Below are 12,178 nucleotides of genomic sequence, written 5' to 3'. Positions count from 1 at the left end.
TATTGCTACAGAATACATTTTAAGCACATCCAGTGCACATTTAGAGCAATGGTTTTCCCAAAAGAATCCTGGGAACTGTGGTTTGCTAAGTGTACTGGGAATTATAGGAGGAAACTATACTTCCTAGGATCCTTTGAAGTCATGTGCTTTAAATGTGTGTGGTGGATCTGCCCGTGGTCTCCCTCCTGGGCTGGCTTCAACCATCCCCAAGCTCAGAGGACAATTCAGGTGAGGTGGAACTGCTGCTCAAGGAGTCACTATCCACTGCTGTGGGATCTTCCAGGTCAGAAGACATTGCCTGCTGTAGTCCTTGGACTCAGAAAAGTGGTACCTCAGAAGTGGTACCTTCATTCTTGAATGGTTTAGTTGGCGAACAAATCGGCTCCCAAATGCTGTAAACCCAGAAGTAAGCGTTCTGGTTTTTGAACATTTTTCAGAAGTCAAACATCCAACGTGGCTTTTGCTTGAGTGCAGGTAGCTCCTGCAGCCAATCGGAAGCTGTGCCTTGCTTTTTGAACACTTTCAGGAGTCGAACAGACTCTGGAACAGATTAGGTTCGAGAACCAAGGTATTACATTACTCCCAATATGTTCCTCTTTAACCAGGCCTTGAGCTGATTAATATTATGCAGCCTTTTAGATGTATCTTGTGGGAGGGGATGTTATTGTTTGGTTGCTCCTGGTTTAGCTATATATTTGTTCTTTTGTGTTTTTATCCTGTGAACTGCCCTGAGATCTTTCAATGAAGGACTGTATATAAATCGAATGAATAATAATAATAATAATAATAATAACTAATAAAAGAATGGCTGTAGCTCAGTGACAGAACATCTGCTTTCCATGCAGACGGTCCCAGGTTCAGTCCTGGCATCTTCAGGTATCACTGGAAGTGTCCCTAGTCTTGAAACGATCCACTACCAGACAGTGAAGACAGCACTGAGGAACATGGACCAATGGTCTGCCTGATTGGATACAAGGCAGCTTCATATGTTTCTATACAAACACCACAGCATAGTTGCTAGTGGCTGCATAATAAGGCTCAGACTGGGCTGGGGGGCTGGCAGCAGGACCAGGCTGGCCAGCCTTCTGATCACCTCAGAAGGCTTCTGTGCCTTGCTGAGACAAGGAATTTTCTCTCTGGGAGAATCCTCTAGCTAGCAGGGTGCTGTCCAAGGTACTGACAACAACAGCCTCGCCTGTTGTGACCCCACTCTGCTTTATGTAACATGACTGTACCCAAAGACTGTACAGCAGGCTTCCATTGAGCTGAGACAGGACAGGACTCCTCCCTGTTCGTGTGCCAATCTGGTGCCCCCACTTTTTTTAAACAAAACAAAACACATGCACACAAGAGCTAAAGGCACACATCTTGGTTGCTTTGGGATGATCTGCTGTGTTGAGCAGACAAAAGGGCAGGGAAAGACATGTGCCAACTCCGAATCGATATCAAGTTTCCTAATCCTTCCCGTCCCAAGTTCAGCATCAGACTGGGCTGCCCTGCCTTTAGAGACACACTGTTGCCCATGATAGCTGGCTCCATGGGAAAATGTTGGGTGAGAGGTTATGACAGTTCTGCCTATTATTATTAAAAATACACTTATTAAAAAGTTACACTTCAGCTTTGCCCACTGCCATAATACCACAGAATGATCACTCCTATCCTCAATCCCTCATCCCTGTCATGTTGGTTCACCAAATACTCTCAGTAGGAACCCAATTACCGATCTCGTTTACTAGACATTTACAATCAATATATCCCCTCCACAGATACCTCTGTGATGATTATGGCATTAAAATATCCTGTTCTTCAATAAAAGAGAAAAAAGGAGACCAAACTGTGTTAAATGTATTTTTTTACATGCCTTTGATTATTTGCTGATGGTATGTGGGGCGTTCTAATAGAGCAATGCTCCAGATGTTATTAACCCAAGCATCTTTTAGTACATTGGAGGTTTTCTTCCTGCCTGTGTTTGAGCGATGATGCCTGGTTCATCCACCCAAGCAACTGCTTAAGATATGTTCTTAATGGGCTTAAGATGCCCATTATTTGATTACTTCAGCATTTATGAACCAAGAGATAGATTGCATTTTTAAAATTTATTTTACTAAGTATTAGTTTAATTACTGGGAAATAAGTAAATATATTTAGAATTGAGCCACACATCTGATTTAGCTGGACAAATGGACAGTAAAAATACTAAGCTGATTGTAAAACAATGTGACCAGCAGGGTCACTTGTGGAGTAATTTGATTTCTAATAAGTGTTTGGAAACTGGCAACATGAATTTAAGATTGCATCTTTCTTTTCAGCCCCTAGAGGGGAGCATTGTCCGTTTCTAAATTTGGAAAAAGCGGCTTTCACAAAGAGGAAAATCTATACAAAATGCTAACAGGAACAGCTCTGGTTTTTCTGGCATCCTAAAGGTTTCACATAGAGAAAGGAAGAGTACCAGCAATGAGCTTTTATTAATATTTCTGTCTGATATTGCTCATTTGCATAGCATATCAGAAATGAAACAGGAAAGTGAGGGGGGCATGGGAATATCAATACAAACATGACTTTCTATTGATATGTAAGTGGGTAGAAAATAAGCAGGATTTTTTTCTTTCAAAGAAAACCACTATGCTTGTTGAATTGCAGAACAAAGATGCAAACCTATACTCTGATGAGCTTTAAATGTTCATTTTACAAAACTACCTGGTTATTTATTTGCCATTGAATTTGGTTCTAGGGAAGCTGAATTTATGAACCATAACCAAGCAGTCGGTGCCATTTGCACATGGGAATATTCGACCTGTCTTAATTGTACATTCCAAAATAAAATAAAATGCGGGCAGCTGAAACTGAGTGCAATATGTATAATGGCCACTTGATGGCACCACAGGCATATCTTTGCTCACAAAGTCCTGGCCCAGTAGCTGTGCTTATTAATGGAGAAGAACATTTTGAAGGCTTGCGTCATGTGCATCATTCATGTATGTGCGTATGATGTTCAGAATCAGGTGCACTTCGGTTCTAGGCTCCCATAAATACATTTAACAGAAACTTTATAGGCACCGTAATGTTTACTGGGTATTAGAACGAATTAGTGTGGAATTAAGGAGCTATTTCTAGTGCTGCTGCTGCAGCACGACTGATTTTTCCCCCTTCCTTTAAAAAAACAAAAACAAAACTTACCTTAATTTTTAAATCGGTTGGTTCTCTGCAGAGACAAACTAGCATGCCAGATGTTTTCCCAGCCCGGCTGTGTAATCCCTTGTAGGGTATAACAGCGGCTACCCCAGCTGCCCTTCAATAAGTACAGACATTATTCCCATCAATAGCTGCTTCTAGAGAAGCTTTTTCATTTTAATGCATGGGGAGTGAGTTAGCCTTTTCTTTTTCTCGTCTTTGTTATTAGTGTTTTGGTACACCTGATGTAATCGCATAAACACAAGCATGAGAAGGCCTGTGAGGCAGTAAAAACCTAGCGTGAGATAAAGAGGTGTCCCATTAACGTGTTAGGTACTGAACACTCACTCTCTGAGACAATATTCAGGGCTCACGAGGTAAGGGAGATGGTCTTGAGCCTATCAGGAACTAAAAGATGGGCTAGATAGACTCTGCCAATCTCCCTCACCCCAAAATATGACTTTTGACTCATGTTGCTTAATATTTTGTGTGGCAGCAAAGGATTAAGAGATTATGTGAAAATCGGCCAGTATTTTTTATTCTGCTGTCACACACACACAAACATAAACAAAACAAGAAGCCAATGTGACTTCTTTTGTGTATCAGCTTGATTTCTTATAAGGATTTAAAAACTGGTAGCATGAATTTAAGATCATGAGTGTGTGTGGAGGGGGGGAGAGAGAGAAAGGAGGGAAGGAAGGAAGGGTATTTTGCATGCAGGCTAATGATCCAGTGCCAATTGTTTCTGTACGGAATGAGGTACATTATGTTTCCCACTCAGCCTTTTCCATTAAATTTCCAAGGTCCTAAATTGTTTGATTGAATATATGTCAAATGTATGATTGACTTCTAGGTAATAAAAACAAACAAACCTCAAAATGCACAACATAATAGATGCTTTTAAGGTTTTTACAGTAGCTAAAAGATGTGGTGGGAAAAACAGATTTTAAATTATATTTGATTAGGTGGTAAAGGGAAAAATCAATCCCTTTATCTTGCCCAAGCAACCCAAAGCAACTTGCAACCAAACACAAAAAGGCAAACAACAACACATAGATACATTAAAACCAAGGGGGTGAGAAGGAGGAAATATGCACATTAAAAACATCCCAACCACTTCTACAAGGCCATAGACAGTTGATGGCCAAAGGCCTGGGTATAGAGGAAAGTTATTGTCCAGTGCCTAAAGAGATATGAACCATTTAAGGCTTTATAGGTCAAAACCAGCACTTTGAATTGGGCCCGGAAAATAACTGGTAGCCAGTTGGACTAGGATCGATGTCATATTCTCAAACCGTCTTGCCCCGGTGAGCAACCTGGCCACTGAATTCTGTAGCTGAAGTTTCCGAACCATCTTCAGAGGCAGCCCCACATACAATGTGTTGCAGTAATCTACCCTAGAGGTTACCAGAGCATAGACACCAGAGGTTAGGCTATGCCTGTCCAGATGGGGTGCAGCTGGGCCCCCAGCCGAAGCTGATGGAAGGCACTCCATGCCACCTGGGCCACCTGAGCCTCAAGACAGCAACGGGTCCAAGCTGTTACCTCCAAGTTACCTCCAGGTTACCTCCAAGCTGTGTACGTGCTCCTTCAGAGGGCATGTAACCCCATCAAGAGCAGGCAACCTCCCTCCCATCCATCCAGTCTAGGAAACCACCCACTAACAGTTCCTCAGTCTTATCTGGATTGATCTTCAGTTTATCAACACCAATTCCTGGCCTTGTTATAAGAAATCCATTTTCTCCAAACTCTGCATAATTTTAAACACTTTGATCATGTTCCTTCTTACTTGCCTTTTCCCCAAACTAAAAAGCTCCATATTTCCTCATAAGGAAGTCACTCAAAGCCCAATAATTTCGGTTATCCTTTTCTGAACCTCTTCCAGATCAACAATATTGTTTTCAAGAGACCAGAAGTATACATAGTCTCCCAGTGTGGTCTCACCATGAATTTGTATACAGTGGTACCTCTGGTTAAGAACTTAATTCGTTCTGGAGGTCCGTTCTTAACCTGAAACTGTTCTTAACCTGAGGTACCACTTTAGCTAATGCGGCCTGCCGCCATGCGATTTCTGTTCTCATCCTGAAGCAAAGTTCTTAACCAAAGGTACTATTTCTGGGTTAGTGGAGTCTGTAACCTGAAGTGTCTGTAACCTGAAGCATCTGTAACCCGAGGTACCACTGTAACAGCATTTGGATGTTGGCCATTTTATTTGTAACCCCTTTCCTAATGATCCCTAACATGGGATTCACCTTTTTCACAGCTGCCACACACTGGGTCAACATCTACAGTGAGCGATCCAGTATGATCTCTACATTTCTTTTCTTTCATTCAATTGTTGTTGTTGCTGTTGTTGTTTAGATAAGGCCTGGAGGGGCCTCTGCTCCCCTTCTGCATTGATTAGGTAAAGCCAGTAATAAAGTTTCTCTGTAACGCCAAGGCTTAAATTACCCACTGTGCTGAAGAAGGCACCTGCCAACAATAATACAGACAAGACTTGTGCCCTTCCGCAGCCCTTGCCATTTGAAGTTTTGAAAGCACTTCACACAAAAAACATACAAATAGTAATTAAGCTTCATCACCGCTCTGCAACAGCAAAATAGTAACGATCGGGTTCCCCCCCCCCCCAAAGCATGGAAATTGGCACAGACTGTGACCGTGAGTAGGAAATGCACAGGGGCTCCAGATTTTCTGAATCACAAATTCACTGGTGGGTGGCAATTGTGCCTGCCCACCAACAAAAGGCATAGAAAGGAGCTGCAGAGTATGAGAAACAGAAAGCTAGAAGACAGACAGGGTGGGTGGATAAATATAGTCCAGTGGGTGGCAGGCATTTCCTTATAGATGGCCCCTGCAAGGTTTGCACAGCTGAAGTCCCCTAAGGTTTAAGAAGGACTTAACACTGAGAGAGATCAAGCCAGGGGGATTTTTTAAAAAACAAGATTAGAGGAAAGTGAATCACTTCAGGTACACCCAAAATAATTGAACAGTGAACAAAAAGAAAAATACATGAAAATCAATTGGGCTACATACTAATAGTTCAATCTTTTGTTTGCCTTTTAAAAAAAAGTGCATGGTTTTCTCTTTATTTTTATTTATTTTTAAAAAGTTGAATGTTGCTGTTGTTGTTTTTAAAATATCCCAGCCTCATTTGTTTCTGAACTTCATTGTCTACAACTTTGTTGGCCAATTGCCAACTTTTGGGTTTTCTTCTCTTTGACATAGTTGTACGGCAGCCAAATCTTTAGTCACATCTTAAGACTTCTTTGTTGTACTAAATCATTTGCTGTCCTTTGCGTGGATAGATAAGGTGTGATGAAAATCCCTGACCTACAGAAAGGCAGCAAAAATTATGCAACAATCCCTTGCTTGCAGTATGGGGCACTATGGTTTGCATAACTTTCACAAGCTGTTTTAAGTCCTGGGCTCGCTTGCTTCCTCCCTCTAAACTTCTTGCCTGGTTGGGAAGAGTTCAGAAACTTCTGCTTTCTCTTTAGCAACAGACATGTTGCCTGGCCCAACAAACTTTAGATAACATCAAACCATGGTTTCTGAAGCTGGGTTGAAATCAACTGTTGTTTGTGTTAACCATGGTTCACAGTTTTGATGACATGGGAAGCCATGGTAGACTAAAAACAGAAACGAACACTTCCCAATTTCTTTATGCTGTGCAGAAGGAGGAGATGAGAGGCTTGTTGTAACTTATGCATGTTTCAGTAAACCATGGTTTCTCATAATACAGCCACAGAGCACAGTTTATTCTGTTGCATTTCTTTTCTATGTCATACCTCGTGTTGTGTTATACCTCGTGTTGCGTTAGGTTCATGTTGCGTCATACGTCGTGTTGTATTAGGTTCATGTTATGTCTTTTCAGCTTGCGAACACGGCAAAATTACACTTCCGGGTTTCGCCGTGCGCGCGCACACAGAAGTGTTCTGCACACTTCGTGCATGCACAGAAGCATTCTGCGTGCTTTGCATATGTGCAGAAGTGCTCTATCACGCTCCATGCTTGTGCAGAAGCACCACTATAGTTGCAGACTTTTCAGGGTGCAAAAGGCACCCTGAACAGATCGTGTCCACAACTAGAGGTACCACTGTACATTTTCTCTAGATTGTGCATAAATGAATAGGAAATAAATGAACGAGGCTTTAATGTATAACCTGCTACATACCCTTACAAAAAAAAGGTACCACTAAACTTTGTCATGAAATTTTCCCAAAGGCTAGAAACACCTCATTCACTCACATGCTGTGGGTGTGTAACATCAGCTGAGACTCTGTGAAAAGGATGTGACTGGCACTTCTCCATGGCTGGTTCATATGCATCTCAAGCAATTTAGAAAATATCAAGCAGAAACAAGTATCATCCATCACCATATAAACAGATGAAAGCTCCCTTGTATAGTGGTTGCACCTTGATACTAAGTCATGATAATGACCGAGTGACATGAAGTTAAGGTGGCAGAAGTCCTGTTTAGGTGTTCACAGAACAGGTGAGGGAATAAAGTGTGCAGGGAGTACATTCACTAGTCCATGTCCCCAAAGTCCCTGTTTCTGCTGCCCCTATCCCCTACTTGAGCTTTGTGCAATGAGGTCAAAGATCCAACAATGGATTCTTTGCATGGTCATCTGAACACGCTGAGAATACTCTACAAGATCACCACACAATCGAGGTTTCTTCAGATCTGACAGCTCACCACAGGAAGGTCAGAGGTGAAGGCACCAGATACAGCTCCTCTACCAGGGATGCCAACTTGAATAAAATATTGGGGGGCAGGTAAGCCCCACCCAACATAATTGATCACAAGACACGGCACATACAAACTATTTGAATGGCAAGGTCCATCAACTTGGGGCTGGTGGCCCCCTCAAATATTTGAGTGGGGGGCGAAGGGACCCTGGCCTGTAGGAGTTGGCTCCTATGTCCTCTAAACTTTACTCTCCTGTGTATTCTTTAAATTCCTATTTAGGGTTGATGAGGAAAAAAGAATGCAAGTTTGTTAGTTGAGTGCTTTGGGAATCTGATCATTGAACTCCTTTTTAACACATTCTTGGTTACTCTCTAGGTTATGTTTCTTTTTAACAGAGATATTTTACAGCCGTACATCTTTTTAAGAGTACTATACACATCTGGAGAAAAGTGATTGGATTAGGGAATATAGAATTCTTCCATGGATTTATTTTTTATTCTTTAAAAAAAAAAACAGTGTTCATGCTGCATACAATGTTTTGTGTGAAAGCTCAGGGGACGACTGTTCCTTTCTGCAGATTAATGCTGTTTTACAAGGCTATGCTTTTATCACTTTTCAGAAATAGGCGTTTCTGCCAATGGTATATTGATTAGTTGTGAGATAAAGCTACCAGTTCACCTAGAATAGATAGATTATGTACCAGTATGCAGAGTGAGGGGGATGCATTAGGAAGCTGATTTTGGGCTCCATGAAAGAGCAGCAAATGGCTAGTTATCTAATCTATTACCAGTACATTTTTTACTGCCAGGGAGGAGGAGAGGGGCTTGGGTGTGGCCTTGGGTGCTATGTATGTTGACTTGAGGACTGGGCGATTTGCTGCTATGCCTCAGGAAGCAACATGTCTTGGGCTGTCTCCGAATAGATGGATGAAGGGAACAGAGATGAGGACAACTGTATAGATGGATGGGCTACTGAATAAGAGGGAGGGGAGAGGGTGCAAGGAAATGGTTGTAGAATGGCAAGTGGGCTTCAGAAATGTTATTTCCACCCTTTACAGCAGGCATAGGCAAACTCCGGCCCTCCAGATGTTTCCCATCATCCCTGGCCACTGGTCATGTTAGCTAGGGATGATGGGAATTGTAGTCCCAAACATCTGGATGGCCAGAGTTTGCCTATGCCTGCTTTACAGACTCACAGTCAACTTGGAAACTGATTGATTGTTTTGGAACTACCATGAGATGATGGGACCTAATTAATATAGGCCCCAAAGAATGTGTTATTTTGATTGTAGTGGATAGCTGTTACCCAGGCCTGGATCAGAAAGTCAATTCTTCAAATAATAGATTTGGGGGGAAATAACCCGAGACTATAGTTCAGATGCTGTCATTATGGTGCGGTTCAGACCAGCACAGGGAACAACAGAGGGAATAGTTTTAGTGTTACAGTGAAACATTAAACTTGTTGGCTTTTTTGGTTTGCTCACACTTGTACCCGGATGTACAGGCAACCCCAGATTTGCATGGGAGTTGCATTCTGGATCATCATGCACATAAGCTTGTTCCACCTCTGCCTGCTCCTGTTCTCCCCCATTCCGCCCCCTTTTCTGCCCACTTCTGGGTCACCACAATGCATGTGTACATGGCCACATATCAACTGAACACACATAAATCAGTCTAAAAGTAACAAGCCATCCTGTTCTTATGATATGAAAAATATCTTCTCTCCCTCCCCATTAGTTAAAGTACCACCAGAGTTTCTGATCAACCAACACTGATTCAGCTTGAAATTTTATTGCAACACCCCACGCGGCACTAGGAAATCCTCCTTAGGGTATATTTCTCTAGTTATCACGGACTTCCACTAGCATGGCTGTCTCTCAGAGTCCCACTACCTGATAGCTTCCCAGCTATGATTTTGAAAGTCTCTTAGCAGCATTTGAATGGCATTCACGATTCCATACCTTCAAGTGTTCATTTGACGTTGTCATTATCAACATTACCTCTACTGTACTTGGAAATGGTGCAGCCACTATAAATATGGAGGGAGTCTTACGGATTAGCAGAACAGCTGCTTTGCCAAAAGAAAAGCCTTTAGCAAAAGCGTGGGGGGGGGGAACAGAATGAGCTATCCACACTTTATTTCCCCAAGTTTTTAAGAAACTGGTTAAAATTTAAGGTGGTAAGGAAACAATTATTGCATCATCAATACATTATTAAAGCTTCTGTACGTGACTTAGAAATCATTTGATTCCCATGAGAAGGTGTGGAAAATATGGCTGTGCTTTCTCCACCTCTCACACACAACATTTGTAAGGGGTTCATACAACCCATGTGTCAAAAGAATGATTGGAGGCAGTCAAGGGGCCATGCGGTCTAGTGCTGCCCCATGCCAGCACATCATGCTCCCCTGACTTCTGCACATGGAACGGTCACCAGATGGAGGTCTCCCCACATACAAATGAATGAATGGACATCGGAGGAGCATGGCAGTGATGGGTGGGACAGCCCACATGGCAGTGAGTGAGGTTGGGTGACATGGCCCTGGCAATCCTCCTGCATGATCTATTAAATGTGTAATGGTCCATGTGGACCCATGTTTATCTGGCATAACTATATTTCTCTGTGAATCAAACCAACAAACTCTTAATTCTCATTCTCTCTCTCTCTGTCAGATTGACCATCTCTGCCGAATGCCCCATGCAGCTGGAAGATTTCCCCATGGATGCACATGCTTGCCCATTAAAATTTGGAAGTTGTAAGTGTTTAATAATAATAATAATAATTTATACCCCACCCATCTTGGGGCTGCTTCCAGAAAAATATATAAACAGGATAAAATGTCAAACGTTGAAAACTTCCTGTTACAGGGCTGTCTTTAGATGTCTTCTAAAAGTTGGGTAGTTCTTTATCTCCTTGACATCTGATAGGAGGTTGTTCCACAAGGAGGGCGCCACTGCCAAGGAGGCCCTCTTCCTGGTTCCCTGTAACTTCATGCAGTGAGGGAACTGCCAGAAGGCCCCTGGAGGTGGACCTCAGTGTCCCTTGAGCGAGATCAAGGGAGCCTATTTTAATGGGGTTTTTGTGCACCATGAGGGTAACTTAGCTAAATGTGAAGGATCTGACATTGTCTTTGGTTTCCTACATCTGTTCTTTACCATTGTACATTTGATCTAGTCAGTGCTGGGGGGGGGTTAAGAAAAAAGGGGGCTAGTACTCACCATGAAGTTATTCCACATTTTAAACATTTTTTTTTTAAAAGGTGATGGTACTCTTGAGTACCCCCAGGGGGAAAAAAAGCACTGGAACTAGCAAGGACTTTTTTCTGGCTCAGAGCAGCTTCCATAGTTAACTCCCGATAATCCCCAGAGGCAATCATTCCAATGGCAAACCACATTCGCTTTATATACAGTGGTACCTCAGGTTAAGTACTTAATTCATTCCGGAGGTCCGTTCTTAACCTAACCTGAAACTGTTCTTAACCTGAAGCACCTCTTTAGCTAATGTGGCCTCCTGCTGCCGCTGCGCCACCAGAGCCCAATTTCTGTTCTCATCCTGAAGCAAAGTTCTTAACCTGAAGCACTATTTCTGGGTTAGCGGAGTCTGTAACCTGAAGTGTATGTAACCCAAGGTACCACTGTACTGTGATAACTTTGGCATTTGCAGTCAGGGAGGGCGAATTTATCTTACAGAAAGTGATCACAGTCAGCAGTAGTTGTGCTATGAGCCACAAGCAAAGTCGGCTGAGGGTCATAGCCACTAAAAGTGAATAAAAATAATTATTTTAAAAATAGCCACCATCATTTGGAAATTTTTGTAGGTGCTATAAAAATAGGTTAATAGACTGCCTTTGGTAAGTGTGCCACACATTGCCACGATATCTGTGCTTCGGCTTGCGACTCACTGCATGTTACGACTGTGAGAAAGGGGACCTGGGATGCATTTTATTTCATAAATGAGAGAACAGCCATGTGGCACAGTTATTCATTAGGAGCTGCAAGCAGAGCAGCTAGTCACTGTGCAGCAGGTGCCTGGGGATTTTATATTTATGTGGAAATGATCATTCCATTAAGTCTCAAATGGTGTTAGTATTTACATGTGCACTATTATGGAATGCTCTGTATAGTTTTTCCAGCAGAGACACAAAACATTCAAAGAATTATCTCTGCGGAGAACCATAATGCGCCTTTTCCATCCAATATGGTATGCACAGGTCCAGAAAGAGAGGACTGGGGTTAAGGAGAATCTATGCTGCATTATGTTCCAGAGCACAATATTTTGGGCATATGGTCTATATGTTCTCATTTGACAGCATCCA

The 12,178-nt window shown here is 42.3% G+C and overlaps 1 protein-coding gene across 1 annotated transcript in view; it reads left to right on the top strand.

Moving 5' to 3' along the window:
- The window catches only part of GABRA5 (gamma-aminobutyric acid type A receptor subunit alpha5), a 62,621-nt gene that overhangs the window by 26,457 nt on the left and 23,986 nt on the right, over positions 1-12,178 (top strand). The window contains 1 exon segment of the mRNA XM_082220185.1: positions 10,536-10,618. Within this exon segment, the coding sequence (XP_082076311.1) occupies positions 10,536-10,618 (83 nt within the window).

Source organism: Podarcis vaucheri, assembly GCF_965113315.1.
Source record: "Podarcis vaucheri genome assembly, chromosome: 4".
Lineage (NCBI taxonomy): Eukaryota > Metazoa > Chordata > Lepidosauria > Squamata > Lacertidae > Podarcis > Podarcis vaucheri.
Note: the sequence above shows the minus strand (reverse complement) of the source record. Positions and strands in the feature narration are given on the sequence as shown.